At 36.3% G+C, this 19643-nt stretch overlaps 1 protein-coding gene across 2 annotated transcripts in view; it reads left to right on the top strand.

Annotated features, from left to right (window-relative positions):
* The window catches only part of SMAP1 (small ArfGAP 1), a 92636-nt gene that overhangs the window by 32512 nt on the left and 40481 nt on the right, over positions 1–19643 (top strand). The window contains exons 5-6 of one of the 2 annotated variants that reach the window (XM_039730745.1): positions 11579–11653; positions 15790–15870. In XM_039730745.1, the coding sequence (XP_039586679.1) occupies positions 11579–11653; positions 15790–15870 (156 nt within the window). The remainder of the gene's footprint in view (positions 1–11578; positions 11654–15789; positions 15871–19643) is intronic. The other variant, XM_039730755.1, reaches the window with a different exon arrangement.

Raw genomic sequence — 19643 nt, 5'->3', positions numbered from 1 at the left:
CTATTTCTGGGATACATCATCTAGTTCATACATTTTTCATTATATAGTTGTATTTATGCTTAAACATACACAGCTATGTACCTACTTTAAGAATTAAGGCCTAACACTTAGCTTTTCAACTCTGCCTTAATAGGCAGTGAACTTTTACAGGGACAAGTATAGATGTAAAGCATGAGAGTTTATGCCTCATTTCCTATTTGAGAAAATGGATCTTTGAATGATGGTTTCATTTTAGAAGGGTAAAAAAAGCAAACCTGGGAAGTACAGAAGAGTATTTAATTAAGTACTGTTGAAATGGGGGAAAATTGCTTCTCTTAAGACATAAAATACTATTGTGGTTTGAATTACAAATCAGTTACCTTTCTTTACTTTTATTCCAAAATAGAAAGTAGGAAGAAGAATTTAAAATTGTACTTCTTAAAAAAGTTCTAAAGAAACTCAAGATCTTTCTAAACAGAGAACCTTGGTGTCTAATGTGGCAGTTGACTCCTGCCTTAATATATTTGAAGGAGTAATCAGATTTTGCTTTATCATATTGCAGAGTAAGATGACTCATTTACCTGCCGTAGGAGCAAGGATAGAATCCAGACAAGCTGAAGAGATACATACATGTTACTGCTGAGTATTTGTTCCTACTTGGGCTTTTCTTTCATTGACTAGTGTAAATGACAATCTTTCTGGGAACAAAATCTGATCCTGCAATAATTTACCAGTAGATGAGTCGTACACATTCAGAGTAAACTCTGTTTCTTGAGGACCACAAGGGATCAGGTTTGAGATGGACAATCTGTAGTCACAGTTATGGCAGATCCTAAAAGTACACAATAGTAAATGAGCTGCACTAGTGTAGCACCTCCAGTCATTGTCTGATGCTTGTGCTGGGTTATCCTCCCTGGCTCTGGCCCTTGCCCAGCTCACGTGTGCCTGTAGTGCTGCAGCTGGTGTTCAGTGATTGTCTTTCTACTGGGCCTGTGCCTGGATGAGGAAGAAGAAGAAAAGGTGAAGCTGAGCCTCCATTCTGCTTGTCTGATACTCTGCATTTCTGCTCTTCTGGAAAATTTCTTTACTGATATTTACAAAGAGCATCTTGTACCCTATTTTTTATCAAAATTACAATTCTTGGTGGGACACGTGAGCTTTTTAGCACACTTTTTATTGTCATGTTTGAAATGGAAATGCCTTCAGCTTGGGTTAGGACTACTTGAAGTTAGAGGTGCATACATATATTGTTTTTTCTTAAAGTGAATCCCTTCTAGGTATAAGCAGGTGATACAGAAGTGCAAAAAGAGGGTTGCAATGCCTAAGGGTCACTTTCCTTAATGTGGTAATTGCACTGAGGTGGCGTATGAAAATTTAAGGGGCTTTCCCAGATTTCATCCACGGTTGCAAATTGCTCATGGTAAAAACTTCCCATATTTGAATAGATTATTTTAAAACATGCAGCACAATATTTCTATTAGTTTTATTTTGGTGGGTTCATAAGCTTTTCAAGTTTGTCTACCAGTACATCTGTGTGAATGTATTCTGTGTGTTGAAGCCTGGGAGTATATATATCAAGGTTCAGTTTTTGACTGTCAGGATTAATTTGTTACAACGTGAATGTATTCTGTGTGTTGAAGCCTGGGAGTATATATATCAAGGTTCAGTTTTGACTGTCAGGATTCATTAGCTACAATGAGTTACAAATGTCTTTTTTTGCAAATCTTCTATTTTATTATTCTTAAGTATAGAAGATCTTTTGTTCTCTGACAAGACTGTTGTATTACTAAGTTTGATTTTTAGAGTTGCACAGTATAACAACAAAATTTGTGCAGAGGTTGGTAGTGCCATCAAACATGCAAATATGAATTTTTTTTCATTGTTCATTAAAAGCATCTGTGATTTTATTGGCTAGTTACATTTAAAATAGAATAGTGCATTTAAGTAGAAATCAAATATACATTAGAATAATCTAATGCTGACTGAAAGCAACTGGGCTTTAAAAATATTTTAAATCTACTAAAATGTATATAGTCTCAGTTTTCTGATCTGTCATTTTTGGAAAAATGTGAGATGCTTGTTCTCTATCACTGTTCAGGACTAAATGTGTGATATAATTTACTCAGCTGTTTTAAGTGGATTATCAGTAAATGGTTACTCTCATTTTCTTGCTTAGACCCAGTGCAGACTTGTGGCTAATTTACAGAAAGACCTCAGAGACTAATACCATGAAACAATGTATGTATGTTTGTCCTGTGAATAACACATGGGATGTGATATTGTTTATTGGAAAGAACTGGTTTTGTTCTTTGAATAATCAGCTTAGGAGCAGCAATAGCTGTTGGCAAGTAAATGTATTTTAAATATCTTCAACGTAATACTACTGTCCTGGAATTAATTTTCTGCCAGACCTCATTCTCGATTTTTAGGCATACATAAGTTGTGAATGGTGTAATTTGCATAGAATAAATTGAATTCCAATAGCAGTGAAACAATTAGGGCATCTTTATGAATGGTGCATCTAAGTTACAGTAACAAGAAGAGTTTCCTGTGCAATATGCTGTGTTTTTTGACTTCATTTATTCTTGAAAGCTTCTGAAGTGCAAGTGGGAGCTTGCATTGCTTCTGTATTTAGCAACAGACAGTTGCCGTAGGTCAAGTCACAAGAGGTGATTTGGGATGATAAAACTATCCTTCAGGTAGCACAGACATAAAACTGGGAATATTGTTCCCCTTCGGAATTGTACTTGATCATCGCTTTGCAGCACCTGCAAATCCTTTTATATTCGTCATAAGGTTTTTTTGTACCCAACAATCCTGGAACTGAAGGGTAGAGGATGCAGAACAGTTTTGTCTGTAACCACCTTAGTCCTGAAGACTGCTAAACCTTTTGTTTGCTTTGGACTCTCGTTAAACTGCTTACACTCCTTTAGTTTAGCTCCTGGAACACTCTTAAAAGAGCACAGCTTGCAATTACACAAACACCTTTCCCCAAGAATCTGAACTTGTATGCTTAAATAAATGACTTGATGGGCTTCTTCAGAATGGTTGCAATAAATATAAGTGAGGCAAATACGAGCCATGGAGAAATGCCCTGGAGTGTGGTGTTTTATGAAAGTAATGTCTGAACAGAATATTCATCTTGACTGACAATCTCTGTATTGAGTCCCAAATATTTACCAGGGTTGTGCAACTGGTAATATGGAGGAATAGTTGTTCATGAGGCTCATGATCTTAGTGGCCAAGAGAAGTGGCAAATCCTTGTTTTAGGTTTTGTGGAGTTACTAAGGATCTTCCAAAATTAGTGGCCTAGAGGGCTTCAGCTTTGAAGTAGATTATTACAGTTTATCAATAAATAAAGAGGAAATGTGTAATTTTTAGAACCAAGCTTCCAGAAAGAGTAAAATCTATCTAAAATATGCTGTTCTAGCATATGCAGTAAAAACTGCTGGGGTTATTCCTTGAGACACAGGACTGCACTAAAGTATTTTTCTGGTTCACAACCCTAATAATTGAATTTGGCACTGTCTATATGCTGCAAAGTTAAAAGCTTACTAAACTTGCACAGAGATTCAGGAAATCAAGTTTGAAGCAGTCATACTTTCTCAATTTAAAAAAAATAACACCTCCTCTTTCATGCAATATAAAACCTGTAAAAAGACAGGTTTCTTCAACTATTGGTTATTTTTTATGCCTTACAAGTAATGAGGAAAAGCAGTGAGGTCACTGTGTTGAGAGGATAAAGGTTAGCTATATAGGTATCATCATAAACAATCTCTACAGCTTTTAATAAAAATAAGTATATAGGAGAATGCATATAGGAATCACCTCATTCAAGTTGGATGATGATTCAGCTGAAGTAGATTTCAAATACTTTCAGTCTCAAAAATTATGAACTGGTACAATCTATTCCACTACATGAAGTGGGAATATGTTATCACATCCTGACAATGTATAGAGAATAGGAAACGAAGTTTCTGTATTTAAGAAAGGATGTGAATTATGTATGGAGCAGAAGTTTCATGTAACTCTTAAGTTCACTGAAGGAAAAGAATTATGGGTCTACATTTTTCATGCTTTCCTAAGACATTGTGTATAATTTAAGAAGTATGAACTTAGGCAACTGGCTAAAATGTGATGTGCATTTAAAGATTGTGATGGCATACTTTCCAGAAAGTTATCTTAAAGGAGATTAAATCTGTAACACATTTACTGCACTAAAATATGTTAGGTAGGCATCTTAAGATATGCACATTGGGGTATGAAAGGGCACATGAACATTTCAGTTTATAGTAGCTAGCATTCAGAAGCATTCAGTCATTATTGTGGAGGGAGGGGTTACTAGTTACCCCTCCCAAAAGTGCAGTAAACCTACTGGGGTTTTTTGTGGTCTATGAAAAACTTTGGAATCAGCTGATAGGAAGTATTTTTAAAATATGCTAGTCAAGATAGGCATCAATAGGGAGCACTGAAATATCCTACAAGAATTATGACTTGAAGGCAGGGGTAGGGAAAGCAGGGTAAATTACTTTCAAGATAATTTTGTTAGAATGGGTTAAATTACAGATTTGCAGAAAAGCTAGGATTGGATGCAATCCTTGGACTTCATCCTGCTCCAGGTAAGCATCATCTAGAACAGGTTGTCAAGTCTCATATACAGTTGAGTTTTGAATGTCTTCAGGGCTGGAGACTCCAAGACTTCTCTGGGCAACCCATTCCAGTATTCAACCACCTCCACAGTAAAATAATGAAATAAATTTATTCTTATATTTCAATAGAGTTTCCTGTGTTTCAGTTTATGTTCAGTGCCTCTTGGTCCTGTTCCCAAGTGTCACAGGCAACTGTCTGCCTGCCTTAGTCTTTGTTCCCTACTCGTTCCCTACCCCCCAGTTTTCTTTCCTCCAGACTAAACAATCTGAACTCACTAAGCCTTTCCTTGCCTGAAATGTGCTCCAGTCCTTTAATCATTTTAGTTTGTCTTTGCTGGACTTGCTTCAGTGTGCCCTTGTCTCTCCTGTACTTGTGAGTCCAGAATTGCCCATGGTGGAAGCTCGTGTCTGGTTTGTCCACCAAGACCTCCAAGTGCTTTTCTGCAAATCTTCTATCCACTTGGTACTGAACCCATACTGTGCATGAAGTTACTGCTCCAGCATAGGGTACAAGGCTTGGCATTTACTTTGAACGTCAGGTGACTCCTGATGGCCCATCCTGTCAGTGCTGCTCTGAATGGCAGTGCGCCTGTATTAATGCATGAACCATTCTTCCTGTTTGTACCCTTTGCAAACCTGTACTCTGCACCACTGCGTGGCTCATTACTGTAGAAGTTAAATAGTGTTTGCCTCAGTATCAGTGCCTGGGTGTACCACAGGTGACCGCCCTTCAGCAGCACTTTCAAAGCAGTGGAATAAATTAAGGAGTTGGAGAAGCCAGACTGGATTTTCAGTAAGCCAGCTGCATTCCCAGTAGCTCCTACATGAAGGGTCTTGTTTTCCCCACTTTTTAAGTACTTCACACAGCTGGACCACATAGCTACAAGTTGCTATGTCCAAGTAAACAAAACTTTGCCAAAGATGAAATCTCTAGTGACTACCTTGCCAGTTTAACGTGGATCATGAAAATGTAAATGATATTGCGTGCAGCAGAGAAGCCACTTAGGGGAAAAGAAGGTGTTGTTCTGAAGTGGAGGGAAATTCTCACTAAAGACAGTTTTCCTGGGAACAAATGAAGAAAACACTGGTTAGGCTGGACAGGAGAAATGGAGGGCAATTCAGTAAGAGATTAAAAGCATCTGTTTTGTTTATCCAGTGTCAACATTTAACTAAGCCGTGGTGACTCTCTGTAATATCTCACAGAGGTGGTTGTTAAAAGGAGAAAATAAATAACCTAAAAAAAAGTGGGCAACAATAGATATGGATGTTCTGGGTTAGAGTTCTGAAAAAAAATTTTGTTCTTGAGTCTATTAAATATATCTCTGTTTCCCAGAACAGTGTACAGTTGTGGCTGTGTTTGATGTAAATGTTAAAAACATCTATAGGACTGGCTTATGCATAAGCTTCATCTTCATCATTCCTGTAACCATTAGGATGGTAACTCTGAAGAGATGGAGGAGTGCTGAGTGTTCACTTTATTCATAGAAGAGCAGTACTGGCTTCTTCCATAGGCCACCACTGCTCTGTTTTGTGAAACACAGGACTCTGGATCTCCCTTAGGGGTGTCCACTGTTGCAGCATGGAATAAGGGAGTGTTGTGGTTTCATCCCAGTCAGCAGCCAAGGGCTACACAGCTGCTTGCTCACTCTGCCACCAGCAGGATTAGGAAGAGAATTGAAAAGGGTAAAAGCCAGAAAACTTGTGGGTTGAGATAAAGACAGCTCAGGAGGGACAAAAGCCATACACACAAGCAAAGCAAGGAATTAATTCACTGCTTCCCAAGGGCTGGCAGGTGTTCAGCTGTCTTGTGTAATGGTGACTTAGGAAGACAAGTCATGGCATCACTCTAAATGTCCCCCTTTCTCCTTCTTCCCCACACTTGATATATTGAGCATGATGTCACATGGTCTGGGATATCCCTTGGGTCTGTTTGGGTCACCTGTTTGGGTCACCACTGTGTCTCCTCCCAACTTCCTCACCAGGCTGGCAGTATGAAAAGCGGAAAAGGCCTTGGCTCTGTGTAAGCCCTGTTCAGCAATAATAAAAATATTTCTGTAATTAATCAACCCTGTGTTCAGCACAGATCCAAAACACAGCCCTGTACTAGCCACTTTGAAAAAAATTAATTCTACCAAAACCAGCACAGGCATTTAGAAAAATGCCTTGCCAGTTAGCCTTAAGAACTTCCAAAAATTCATGGGTAAATGTTGTTAATAGTACATTAGTATTCTTATATTCCTTGCAGTATTCCAAGAATAAACCTCTTAAAAATTGTCAAGCAGTTGATTTGTGTGTTTATATCCATCTACTAGCAGTCTATAATTGCTACTATTTAAGATAAATTACTGATTTTAGTATTGTCAACATTTGTTGGAGATACATAGTAATAAAGTCAAAAGTCTGCTGAAATAAGAAAAACATATGTAGCAGCTAAACTTAAAACCTGTTAAATGAAAGCAGAATAGCTCTTTTCATTTAGGCTAATTCCCTGCATATTGTGTGTGTATAAACTGGCCACTCGAGGGCACTTTTGTATTTGGTTCAGCCACAGACTTCCTGAGTGGTTTGATCATGCACTTGTTCTTTAATGTCTTGAATCTTCGGCGTGATAGCAGCCTGCATTTCATATTTAAATGGAAGCTTAGTGTTGGCTTACAAAGCTTCAACTTGAATCCTCTTTAATAAAAGGCTGAATAATACATGCATTACATCAGCACTGGATTTTGCAAAAACTACAAATAAAAGTGAAAACTTTATGAAGTACTTACATCTTAATGACGAATATGTTTATGTGACTGTTACATAGCATCACAAACATGTCAGTACAAACTAAAATAAAATAAAATCATTCTTAGTTTTTGTATGTTCTGTTCATTTAGTTCTTGTTTAAAGCTTACTTTTTTTTTTTACTTTGAATAGTAGTCTGGTCAACAGACTACATCAAGACATTGGGCCAACTACTGTATGCACTTAGCATGTATTTGGGTAGTGCCACCACTAAGTAATAAAAGATAATACAGAAGTGTTTTAGGGAGGAAAATGGAGACAGGTAACACATTTACATGTAAAAGGGGCTGGGAACTGCAGATTTTTCTTTTCTGATCTTACATTTTTTATACACCAAAGAGTTTCTCATGGAGACAGGTAACACATTTACATGTAAAAGGGACTGGGAACTGGACTAATACTGTAAATCTGCAGATTTTTCTTTTCTGGTCTTACATTTTTTATGCACCAAAGAATTTCTCAGTGAGCACACGTGAAACTGAAATCTTACAGTACTGTTGCATGTGTGTGTAATTTCTTGCTCAGCACTAAAGATAATGCTTTAAAGAGAGTATTGAATTCCATTGTGCATAACGGCTATTTTTGCTGTAAGCTTTGTAAAAAGGGAGACAGGTAACACATTTACATGTAAAAGGGACTGGGAACTGGACTAATACTGTAAATCTGCAGATTTTTCTTTTCTGGTCTTACATTTTTTATGCACCAAAGAATTTCTCAGTGAGCACACGTGAAACTGAAATCTTACAGTACTGTTGCATGTGTGTGTAATTTCTTGCTCAGCACTAAAGATAATGCTTTAAAGAGAGTATTGAATTCCATTGTGCATAATGGCTATTTTTGCTGTAACCTCTTTGTAAAAAGTCTCAAAGCACAAACAATGGAAGAAGATTCAAGAATTGCTAAAAAATAAATGACCGCAAGTCTTCTGGTCTGAAATGCGATCAAAATCTTGTGGAGAAATGTGAAAACTTGAGACAGCTCCTTGCCATCATTCTTTGTTTTAGGCAGTTCTGAATTTCTTAATCAAAAGATGTAACTACTCCTAAGTTAAAAGTTTAAATTATGTATTCATATGCTAGTGGTCATTCTGCAGTACATTGGTAATGCACACAATCACCCAACTTTATTCTTTTTCTGGCACTATGTATGATTATTTACAGAGGTCACCATTTGATACTTTAAGGTGCCAATAATCAAAGATGTCTTTAGTTGACTGCTTTTCAGAGCATAGTGCAAACATGTTGTCAGAGTAGATCAGTGTGTACTTTTTCACTTGGATTCTGGAATAGGGTTGGAAATTGCTTTTTGGATTTTCATGGAGAAATTTAGGTGGCTGTCAACCAGCATTGACAGATCCTTTTCCCCAAGGAAAAGGAATGTTGAAATTTGTTGAAACCGTGTTGAAACTTACACTGTTGGTCTCAGGCCATTGATCTAGCCTGTCCAGATCCCTCTGTGGAGCCTTCCTGTCCTTCAGCAGATCAACATTGCTGCCCAGCTTGGTAACATCTGTAAACTGAATGATGGTGCACTCCATCCCCTCATCCAGATCCTGCATAAAGAAAGATGTTAAACAGGTCTGGCCCCAATACTAAACCCTGGGGAACCCCACTAGTGACCGGCCACTCTTTGGTTGTGACTCCAGTCACCACTGCTCTCTGGGCCTGGCCACCCAGCCCCTGTGTACCCAGAGAATAGTGCACCTGTCTAAGCCATGAGCAGCAAGTTCCTCCAGGAGAATGCTCTGGAAAATGATGTCAAAGTCTGCAAAATTCTAGGTAGACAATATTTATGTGTTTAGCTTTGTCTAGCCACTCGGTTTGATTTGATTTTTTCATTCAGCTTTCCTTATCTGGTGCAGCCTAGTAGATAACAAATTCAACATGATGCAGTGGTGATAAAGCAGTTCAGCAGCTCAACCTTGTGTTGTTGCTTTCATTATGTAAACTTAATCTGTTCTTTATACATTGTAATGTGTTTTCTCTTAAAGATTAGCTTCAGTCATATGTCTTTTGTTCCCTGGCTTAGTTGAATATTTGCGTGTGTGAAGTGTGCTTTCAAGTGCTCTTTTTTGCCTGAAGTGGTTGTAGTGATGCTGGTCTTTAAACATTATGCTTGGGCATTTCTCAACTTGTACATCCTGTTCCATTATCCCAGGCTAGACAGCAACTGCTTTTCACTCTGTCTCACAGCTCTGTCTGACAGCTTTCATGTCACCTCTTCATTAGTTCTGTGATTCCATTACTTCATTGGCAAAACTATAATAATTGCTTTCAGGCCTTCATAGAATTACCTTTTTCTAGGTTAAATAATCCTTTATATTATGAAGAGGATTTGAAGATTAAGAACTATTATGGGAGGATGGAAATTGCCAAACACCTACAGTGCTGATTTTCCCCCTAACCCCCAAATGAAATTCTGCCTTCTGTGTGGCAAGTAACTGTTACCTGCTGTTCACCTGTGAGGGATATCAAGCTTAAATTCTCCTAAAATCTGAAGTATACAAAAGAATGAAAAAACTCCAAACCCAAACCAAAAATCCCCCTTGTTAGCCGCTTGAAAGATGATTATTCATTTTCAGAATTTTACACATTTTTATCTAATTGAAAACTCAGAAGCATGATATTAGAGTACATAGTTCAGTATATAGTGTAGTTACCTAATAATTTTTCCGGCGTTATTTGGTTATGATGTGTTGCAGCCGGAATAAACAGGATCCCAATGTTCCTATAGCAACAGAATGCTACTGTTTGTGAAACTGCATCATTGCAGCAGGTGCATCCATAACTGCTAATGACCCGAGGATTTTAAAACAGATTTAAAAATGAGAATTCTGTTTCTATTCCTGCAGGTAAAATTTAGTTTTAATATTTAAATTCATAAATATCTTTTCTGCAGCTCTGCACCACCTTCCAGCATAGACATAGGTTTTTTTGTAAAAATACTAAATATGTAAATTCTATGAATATTCCAGCTGTATAAGTAAAACAACTGGTATGATTTTCTGTAAGAAATATGGGGTATTTAGACATGAGATATGATAGTGTTTTTCATCAGCTTTCAATTTCCATTTAGTGTGAGCTACTTTTTTTAAACTAAGTAAAAACATGTCATTTAAATTGCTCATTTTGGTCCGACATAACGACCTACTCTGTTATAGCTTCATTTCTTCTAAATTTTCCTTCTAGATAATAGAGGTGATACAAAATAGTGTAGAAGTGTCAGCTTTATAGCTCTGAAGATCTGCATATTTGGAAAATGTATTTCAGTTTTGTTTTTATAATAAGGGAAATAGAAATATAATGTTTCTATTAAAGTAATCAGCTATGCATAAAAAAATTGGATAGGAAGATGTATGAAAATGCCTTTAGAGAAATCTTATTTTTTGAGCAAACTGTATTTGTTGCATATTTAAGTTACACCTTTTGGAGAATTCTGGAAGTCTAGTGGTGCTAATAGCAATTTTACATACCAATTCCTAGAAAAGAAGTGTCACTTGTCTGAGATCCTTCAACCTGCTGCTAAGATGTGGCTTTATATTAACCTTAAGCACTTTATGTACTTGGAGTGTTCTTAGAGAAGAGTTAATTAGAACTTTAATTAATGTATATCTTTCAGAGTTATTTTGCATTCCTCTTAATAAAAATATTCTGTTGCATTGAACAAGAACAAAGGCACTCTCTTCTCTCCCCCTCCTCTGGGACAGTCTGCCTTCATGCTTCAGGACATTAATATTTCAGTAGTTACACTGGATAAGAATTGAACAATGGATGAAACCTAATTATTTTTCTTAGGCCTTTGATATTATCTTATCCGGGTTCATTTTCTTATATTCTGTCCTAGTACACTTTCCTACCTGAAACGTTTCCTTTAAATATTGCACTCAGGAAAAAAAAACAAAACACCTTTGTGTCCTCTTTATGTTTCTTCTCTGTCGTGTAACCACTACCATCAATATTATTGAAAAAAAAAATAAATTAAAATCATGTCTCTTAGCGGCAACACCTTTGTGTCCTCTTTATGTTTCTTCTCTGTCGTGTAACCACTACCATCAATATTATTGAAAAAAAAATAAAATCATGTCTCTTAGCAGTCTCTACTGCCTCCCTTCCCAGCTGTTCTTGCTTATTTTCTTTCTCATTTCTTTCCTCTATTTTGTACAGATATCATCTGATGCTGCTCAGCCTTTGGCATCTTCTCCTTCTCTGCAAGCTGCTGCTGAGAAGAGCAAAGCAGAGGTATATTGGTTTTGGGTGTAACTCTTATCAGGTTACTGCTTTGCACAAATGTTTACATCTCTATAGAGTCATTTCACTGAGGTAACTTGAGAGTTTGAATTGCTGTTAATACTTCACACATTTGAAATACATCTCTCCTTTTTTCTTGGACTAGCTAAATGAAAAGACCCAGTACAATTGCAAAGTATGTAGTGTGGTTATTACTTCTTGGTGTTTATAGTCAAAATTCTGGTTCTCTTCTGATTTAGTGTCGCAAAACTATGGAAAACTCACTTAATTCCCAGTTAATGGGCATGAGTGATACTGTCCTGTCTCATCAGAAATTGCTTCTGATATCTTCTTTTGTATTACTTGCTTGTTCCAGATTCAAAATTATCAGTATTGTTCCAGACATTTAGTTCATTCTCCTTGGAGATAAATATAGCATTAATTTGACTCATTCTGGTTTTAATATCTCTTCTGGCTGGGATATGTGTGTGTGCTAACACATTTATTGTTTAGATGGGTCTTTGAAAAGCATAACACACAAGCCAGTAGTAGATAAGCCATCATTTATATCAACTTTCAGTAAATGTCACAATTTACAACAATAATAAAAGGCATTTTTAGAATGTGAATGTCCAGTGTTAGGTTCTTTAGATACTTCACTCTAAATTGAGACCATACAATATATTAAATAATTTATGATGTGAACATAAATCAAGCTTTTTTCTTCTGAATACAAAAAAATTGGACAGAAGTTACAAATTATTTTAGTTCAGCTATATTTAAACATTAATTAAAATTTAAATGTCAGTGTCATGGACTAAGACCACAAGCCTTGTTGAATTTGTCATGTGTTGTAAGTTGTACCAGGAGCAGCAGCAGCCACTAAGAATAAAATTTGCCTTTACTTTCTTATCTACCTCTATCGCTGCATTCACATTTGAAAGTTCTTATTTTTAACTAGTATGCCATGTTATTAGAAATGAAACTTGGAAAAAAATTTAATAATATTTGCTTAGAATTTAAGACCAGTATAAAGTCAATTTAATTTTATTTTCTTCATAGTGCTTTTTGACTGCTTTTGCAAATAATGAAGCACTTGAGTTGAAGTTCTGGCATGAATGCAACATCTGAGAAATATTTTTATTTGGTCTGAATTCATTTTTATCTAATGGAGCTGAGGCAGTAAGCTTGAATATTGAAATCAGGAAGTGTGAAGATGAAAGACTCGTGGGTTTTCAAGTCCACAGTGAAAATTAAACGAATGAAAATGAAGTTGCTGGAAGACTGTTTCTGTAGACTCTGTGAGGTTTGGAGGTAGAAACATGGGAGAACAGTTTATTTTAAGTCTTAATATATTCATTATTAAGCTTTCAGAAATTTTTTAAGGGCAACAAGAGGCATATATTTATATTTGGTCACCTTTATGAAGTATTTGCCATATGAAACTTGCTGCAAATCCTCCTTGTTCTTGAAGTCTTGAAAAATAAATATTTCCAAATACTTTGTATTCCAAAAGTGAGGTTTCTTTGACAATACATATTTTTTAAAATGTTGAAGTCAAACTGGAAATCAGGACATAGTGAAAAAATGCAAAAACTTTAACTCTGCTTTCCCTTAAACATATTCAAGGAAATTTAAGGTAGTGTGATTGAAAAGTAAGAGTATTTACATGACACTTCAAACAACCTTTCCTTGGAGGAGAGGAATCAAATCATAGAATTATAGAGTCTCAGAGTGGTTTGAGTTGGAAGGGCTGTTAAAGATCATCTAGTTCCAACCCCCTGCTATGAAGAAGTTGCTCAAAACCCATCCAGCCTGGCCTTGAGCACTTCCAGGGATAGAGGATCCTCAGCCTCCCTGGGCAATCTGTTCCAGTGCCTCACTATCCTCGCAGTAAAAAAATTCTTCCTAGTATGTAATCTAAACCTGCTCTCTTTCGGTTTGAAGCCATACCTCCTTCTCCTGTCACTGTCCTGCTAGAGTCCTAACCCTTTGTTCCTGAAGGCCCCTTTAGGTATTACTATAGGAAGACTGTTACAAAGGGTCTCCAGAGTCTTCTTTCTTCTCCAGACTCACACAACCCCAGTTTTCTCAGCTTGTCTTCAGAGAGAGGTGCTCCAGCCCCCAGGCGTCTTTGTGGCCCTTCTCTGGGCTGCAGTGGGTCCCTGTCCTTCTGATGTTGGGGACTCCAGCTGCAGAGGAAGGGTCTGTGAGAGCAGAGCAGAGGAGGGAATCATGAGGTCCCTTGACCTGCTGGTCACATTTCCTTTGATGCAGTTGTCTTAAATTTCTACAGAAGAAGAGATTATGTTTACTGAAATTATTCAACTTGAGAAGGTTGGAGTGGGATGTGGGAACAGAAAATGAAAGACTTCAAGAAGTTGTTGCTCTGACTGTGTAATTTGTGTGTATACTAGAATGCAGGTTGGTACTAGGGTCACTGAAATGGTAGTGGAAGAAAAGCTGAGCTTCATTGAGAGGCATGGCTATGCATTTGTAAACCTAGTTCAATAAGACTGCAAGTCTCAGGTTATTATGTGACCTCAAAATAAAATACTGCTTTATACTTGTCCCAGTCATACAGATGTTTTTTTAACACCTTGCATTACCACAGGTGAGATACAGCATTGGCAAGGCCTCTAGTTTGGACCACTGTGTTCACCTTTGTGTTCTTTTATTCAGTGAAAACTATGTTGGTGTCTGTTTCTTTTCATCAAAACAGATGTTCCAAATTTCCCTATTGGGGTTTCGTGACTCTGGTCATTGCTTTCTGTTGCTTGTAAGCAGGTGCTTGGTGTGATAATCTGCTTTGCCAGTAGTGTTCAAGTTAATGCATGATGAAATAATTCACATGGGTTAGTTGGGACTTGAGTAGCCCAAATCCATCTGGTAAATATGGTGAAAGGTTTGAAAATGGATTACTGGAAGTTTTGAAGAATGTGTTACTTGGATCCCCCTGTGCCCAGTCACCTCTAAAAAGTAACCACAAACAAAACCCCCAAGCCAACAAAAACCAAAACCCTCATTGAGTGTTAAAACTTATTAAGTAAATAGCAGGCTGTAAAAATTTTTAAATTGTATATACTGGATGTTAAAAAACCAAACCAAAACAAAACAAAAAACCTCACAAATATTCCTTATTGACATAAACTATTAACTGTTTTATTTTTCTACTGGAGCTGCACAGACAGATCTAGCCTCTCAGCACTCTGCCTAATATTGGGAAACTTGTAAACAGTAGTGTTTTCTGAAACAAGGCTGTTTTGAAGCTTTGAACAAACAGGGGTGCAAGTCTAATGGCCAAAAGAACATTTAGGAGCTACAGTTTCATTGTCTTTATTATATCCATTGTCCTTGTTCATCCATTTGGTGTTCAAATGTGCTCACTAGTACTGTGCTGTGGGTGTACAGGTAAATGCAGGCATTTGTCAAAGCAATTGCTTACTTAGAAAGTCTGTATATTCTTCATATTATTGCTTAAGGCATATTTTATGCTTTGCTTCAGTCCCATGGGTCAGTAATTTTGGCACATTCATTCATTAAAAAGTGAAGAAATATCTGTAATGTCATTATGGTGCATTCAAAGTAAAGGAATCTTTATATTTTCGCTTTCTGGAACAACATAATGTCTCATGACTCAGCTGGTCTGTCATATGGCCCAAGGCAACTTTTTTTACATTCAGGAGTATTTTTTAGGACTGCTAGATTGGCTTTTAAAAATTAGTACCTTTCTGCAGAAAGCAGCATGCAATTTACCTTAGCCTAGTTGGTCAAAGCAGCTGACATCCACCCTCAATGACAGAGGCTGTCACAGTTAATGGAGATACTTGTACTTGTAGAGTATTTTTTCTCTTCAGCTCTGCTTAGCTTAGGAGAATCAATACTGGTTCTTTTTTCCTTCTGCTTATTAAGCAGAAAAACAGATGCGCAGGTAAAAAAGTGAATTTCTTGAATTTAATCTAAAAGTCACAGTATTTTCAGTATTAGTATTTGAGCAAAATTAGTCACTTCTGGAAGGAGAGCAGATAAAAGCATAAACTATGATTTAAAAGGGAGTAACTGAAGATCTCTGTTTATAGTCTGTATGGCTGTAGACATTCAATATGTTTGCAAATTGGGTACTAGCAAAATGGTTTTTCTTTTTGCAGAAGGAAAAAGAAAAAAAGAAAGAAGAGAAAAAGAGAGAGAAAGAATCAGAAAAACCATCAAAACAGTTAACAGCTGAAAAGGTAATAAGAGTTTCTTTTTTTCCAGTTATTTTAAAATGGCAAATAGTATTAGATATGTTCAGAGATATGGGGAAAAAATGAATTTGTATGTGTATATGAGTTGTAATCTTGTTAATCCACATGAATTGTTTGCTTGCGCTGTTGCTTGCATACGAAGGTTGGTTGACCATACGACAAGGAATGTATTTAGGAGAAGAGGGAAATGGGTTAAGCTTTGTTAAAGTTTAGACTCAGACCATAAATCTAATAAAGGATTTTAAGATCACAGAATAGGCCTGAGTTAGAAGGGACCCACGAGGATCATCAAGTCCAGCTATTAAATGTATATCAAGTATGAGGATTGAGCCCCCAACCTTAGTGTTGGTGGCACCATGCTCTGACCAGCTGAGCTAAAACCTCAGGGTCATGGACCACTGCTATTCTTGCACAGAAAATTGTCCATTTTATTGAGTCCTGTGTTATCATCTAATACTGTCTCTGATAAATTAATCCATTTTAAACGTAGATGTAAAATCTGTAGAATTTAATTGTAACTCTAAGTAACTTAAAAATTTGCCGCTAAGATCATGTCACAAAACATGACAAGCAAAGAACTTAAGATAGTTCTTTCCACAGCTATGTTAAAGCATAATGAGCAGCCTTAGCAATGTAGGTACAATTAAAATTTCATGTGCACTTTTGCAGAGAGTTAATATTAAATAAAAATGAAATGGGTAATTTTAGTATTAAATATATTCATTTCTTTTAATAGAGGCTTTGTCTTTCTGATCTTGTGAATCCATTAATATGTTCAGGTCTGTAGTGTAGCCTGCAGAATGCGTTGGAGTCTCCAGCTGTCAGTTTATTCCCACATAGTGCTGTGTTTCAATTATGAAAAATGTTGTGTGTTCACAGACTATGATTGCAGATGTATTTCTAATTCAGTTTTCAAATTTTTACATAATAAAACAAGATAAAAATAGATATATGCATACTTGGAGGGGGAAAAAAGCCCCTCCCCAATACAAATATCATTTTTCTTAAATTAGAAAGCAAGTTTGGAATGAGTTAGTTGCAGAAGCAAATTTTCTTAGGACAATTCATGAAGCTTCACTGAGCTATTGTTATTGATATGGTATGAGGTTAAAGTTAAAGTATGGATGACAATAAAAATATTAGAATTGTTGATTACTGAAACTTTCTGGGGGTGTCCAGCCAAGTTAAATGTTTTATTTTGGTCCTTATAATAATATTCTTTAGTTATAAGGGCTGAAAACATTACTGTGGTTTGGAAACGTTATCTTTCTAGAGCCCAAAGATCTACTTTTGGACTGGGAGAGAAGATTTCACTTTGTAAGGATACATGAACTTTGTTATGTGGCTGGGAATATTTGGTTAAGTGAGGGGATGTGAGAACAGAGCGTAGTTGCAGCTGAGGGATTATCCTACCACTTGAAATAAAAAAACAATTCTAATGCCACTGATTAGATTTACGTTTGAAAAGTGATTAGATTGCCAGTTAATGATTAGACAAATAAAAAGTATTTTGATTATAAATGCATTTATAATCAAATTACATATATATTACATTACATTACATTACATATATATTAAATATATCTGTATTACATATATATTACATATATATGTAATACAGATATATTTACCAAATGTGGAATTTGGTAAATATATCTGTATTACATAATCATGCTGTTGTAACAGCTGAAAAATGTTTGATGTACTGCAGCATATTTTATTTTATTATTAAGGTGTCAGCATTGACTGCTCAAATGGAACTCATCTCTGTGTCATCTTTTTAATTTAAGACATTCTTCAAGCTTGGGCTTTTAAAGGATCATTCATTCAAAATAAACTGCTTTCACACTGTAAATTGTATATATTTTAAAAGTCTAGTTTCTTTCTGTAATCCAAATGAAGGAGAGCTGTATCATATGTTTACTTCTGCTGGACAGTGTTGGTGAGATAGAAAACAAAGGTTTTATTTTCATACATGGAATAATACATTGCTGCTTTTGCTGTGTGATTCTGCTTTCGGGAGCTGACAAACATTATTATTTCAGTCATAATGATACACTTCACATCCAGGTAGAGACTGGCTGTAGGATCTTTTAAATATTGCCTCCTGAATCAGCAGGGGAGTGCAGGCATCTTGACCATGGTAGTTATTGTGTTTTCAACAATTACATCAAGCAGTGGATGGTTATTTTTCCCAGTTAGTGGAGGAGGAAACAATATGAGAAGTCTGCACACTTTATATTTAAAGTCACTGGTAGCCTTTAGTACAGGCTTGGTTGATCTCCAGTTTAGTTATTCCTGGCTTGGGAGGTTAATTAAACGTATGGGACCAAGCAGTTTGCCATTCCGTCACAATTTTGAGACTTCTTTTAGATTAAGGTAAGTCAGGCAGTGTTTTAGCTATCCTATAGAAGAATCAATAAAGATGGAAAACATTAGAGGTTTTCAACTGGTAAAAAGAATTCATATTTTTACTAGAGAAAACTTCAGATCTCTTCTCAAGTGCCATGTACTCCTACACGTCTTCAGTTCCTAGTGACTTCGATTTTATCTTTTGTTGAGATAAAATTTCTTAGCTCTTAAAACAAGAATATGCATCCAAAAAATTTAAAATGTTCACATTAAATTCTCATGTTCTTATCTCTGCTTCATAGAGCTAATTTGCTCCTACATCCATTTAAGAGTCTTTGTCTTGTCAATAACTAGATCTTGTCACTGACTGATCCTTAGCCTTTAGCAAGCTGAATGTCTAGCATGATTTCTTTTGCATTTTCAAAAGAAATAAAAGTTACTTTGTTGATTATCATGCTTTGATAAACAAAGGCCATAATATTTTAACTTATTTAATAATAGTGATTTTTCTTACTGAAATTGCTTTTGAGTAAAGAATCATCATGTGCTTGAAGTGGGTCTCCGGGGAAATATTTTTATTGTGAGCATTCACGTTGGAGATTTCAGATGCAGTGTAGAATTTCCTCAAGATCAGAGAGATCTACTGCAGAATAGTGAGTAGCAAGGATACTTGCTTGACTCTGTTTTTGTGGGTGTTCACTTTGATGAGAATACTGGGTAATTTGTAATATAACAAGATCTTACTTCTGGCATTCACATTTTCTGAAAAATCCCTTCACCCAAGATTTTTCTCCTGGGAAGCTGAGAAGCCTCAGAGAAAAAGGAAAACAATTCTTATCTCATTTGCATCTCTTCTGTTTTGCTCATGTGGTATGTGTTTGGAGATTTTTTATCAAAAGCTGATTGTTTCATTGGGTTCTGCCATGAGTTGTTTTTTCTCATTGGCCAATCAGTGCCAAGCTGTGTCAAGACTCTGAAAAGAGTCACAAGTTTTCATTATTGTCTTTTTAGCATTTGGTAAGTATCCTTTCTGTATTCTTCAGTATAGTTTAGTATAGTATTCTTTAATGTAATATACCATTATAAAATAATAAATTAGCCTTCTGAGAACATGGAGTCAGATTCATCATTCCTTCCTTCATCAGGGCACCTCGCAAATACAACACTTACTATGTCAACTACTGATTGAATCTAGTCCAGTGGTTAGCATTTTATCAGAAGCAGCCAACAACAAGATGTTCCACATCTGATCTGCAGAACTCTTAATAAAACACATGACATTGCCAAGCTAGTGGCAGCTGTAAGGTTTTTTTCAGTCTAACTGAAGAAAGTTAAGAAACTTGCATAAGTTACCCAGGGTCTTTCCTCCCTCTCTCTCTATGCTATTTCCACAATTGTAGATCTCA

This window comes from Passer montanus, unplaced genomic scaffold, assembly GCF_014805655.1.
Source record: "Passer montanus isolate IOZ18808 unplaced genomic scaffold, ASM1480565v1 scaffold11, whole genome shotgun sequence".
Lineage (NCBI taxonomy): Eukaryota > Metazoa > Chordata > Aves > Passeriformes > Passeridae > Passer > Passer montanus.
The sequence above is the reverse complement of the archived record's forward strand: the minus strand, read 5'-3'. Positions and strand labels throughout refer to the sequence as shown.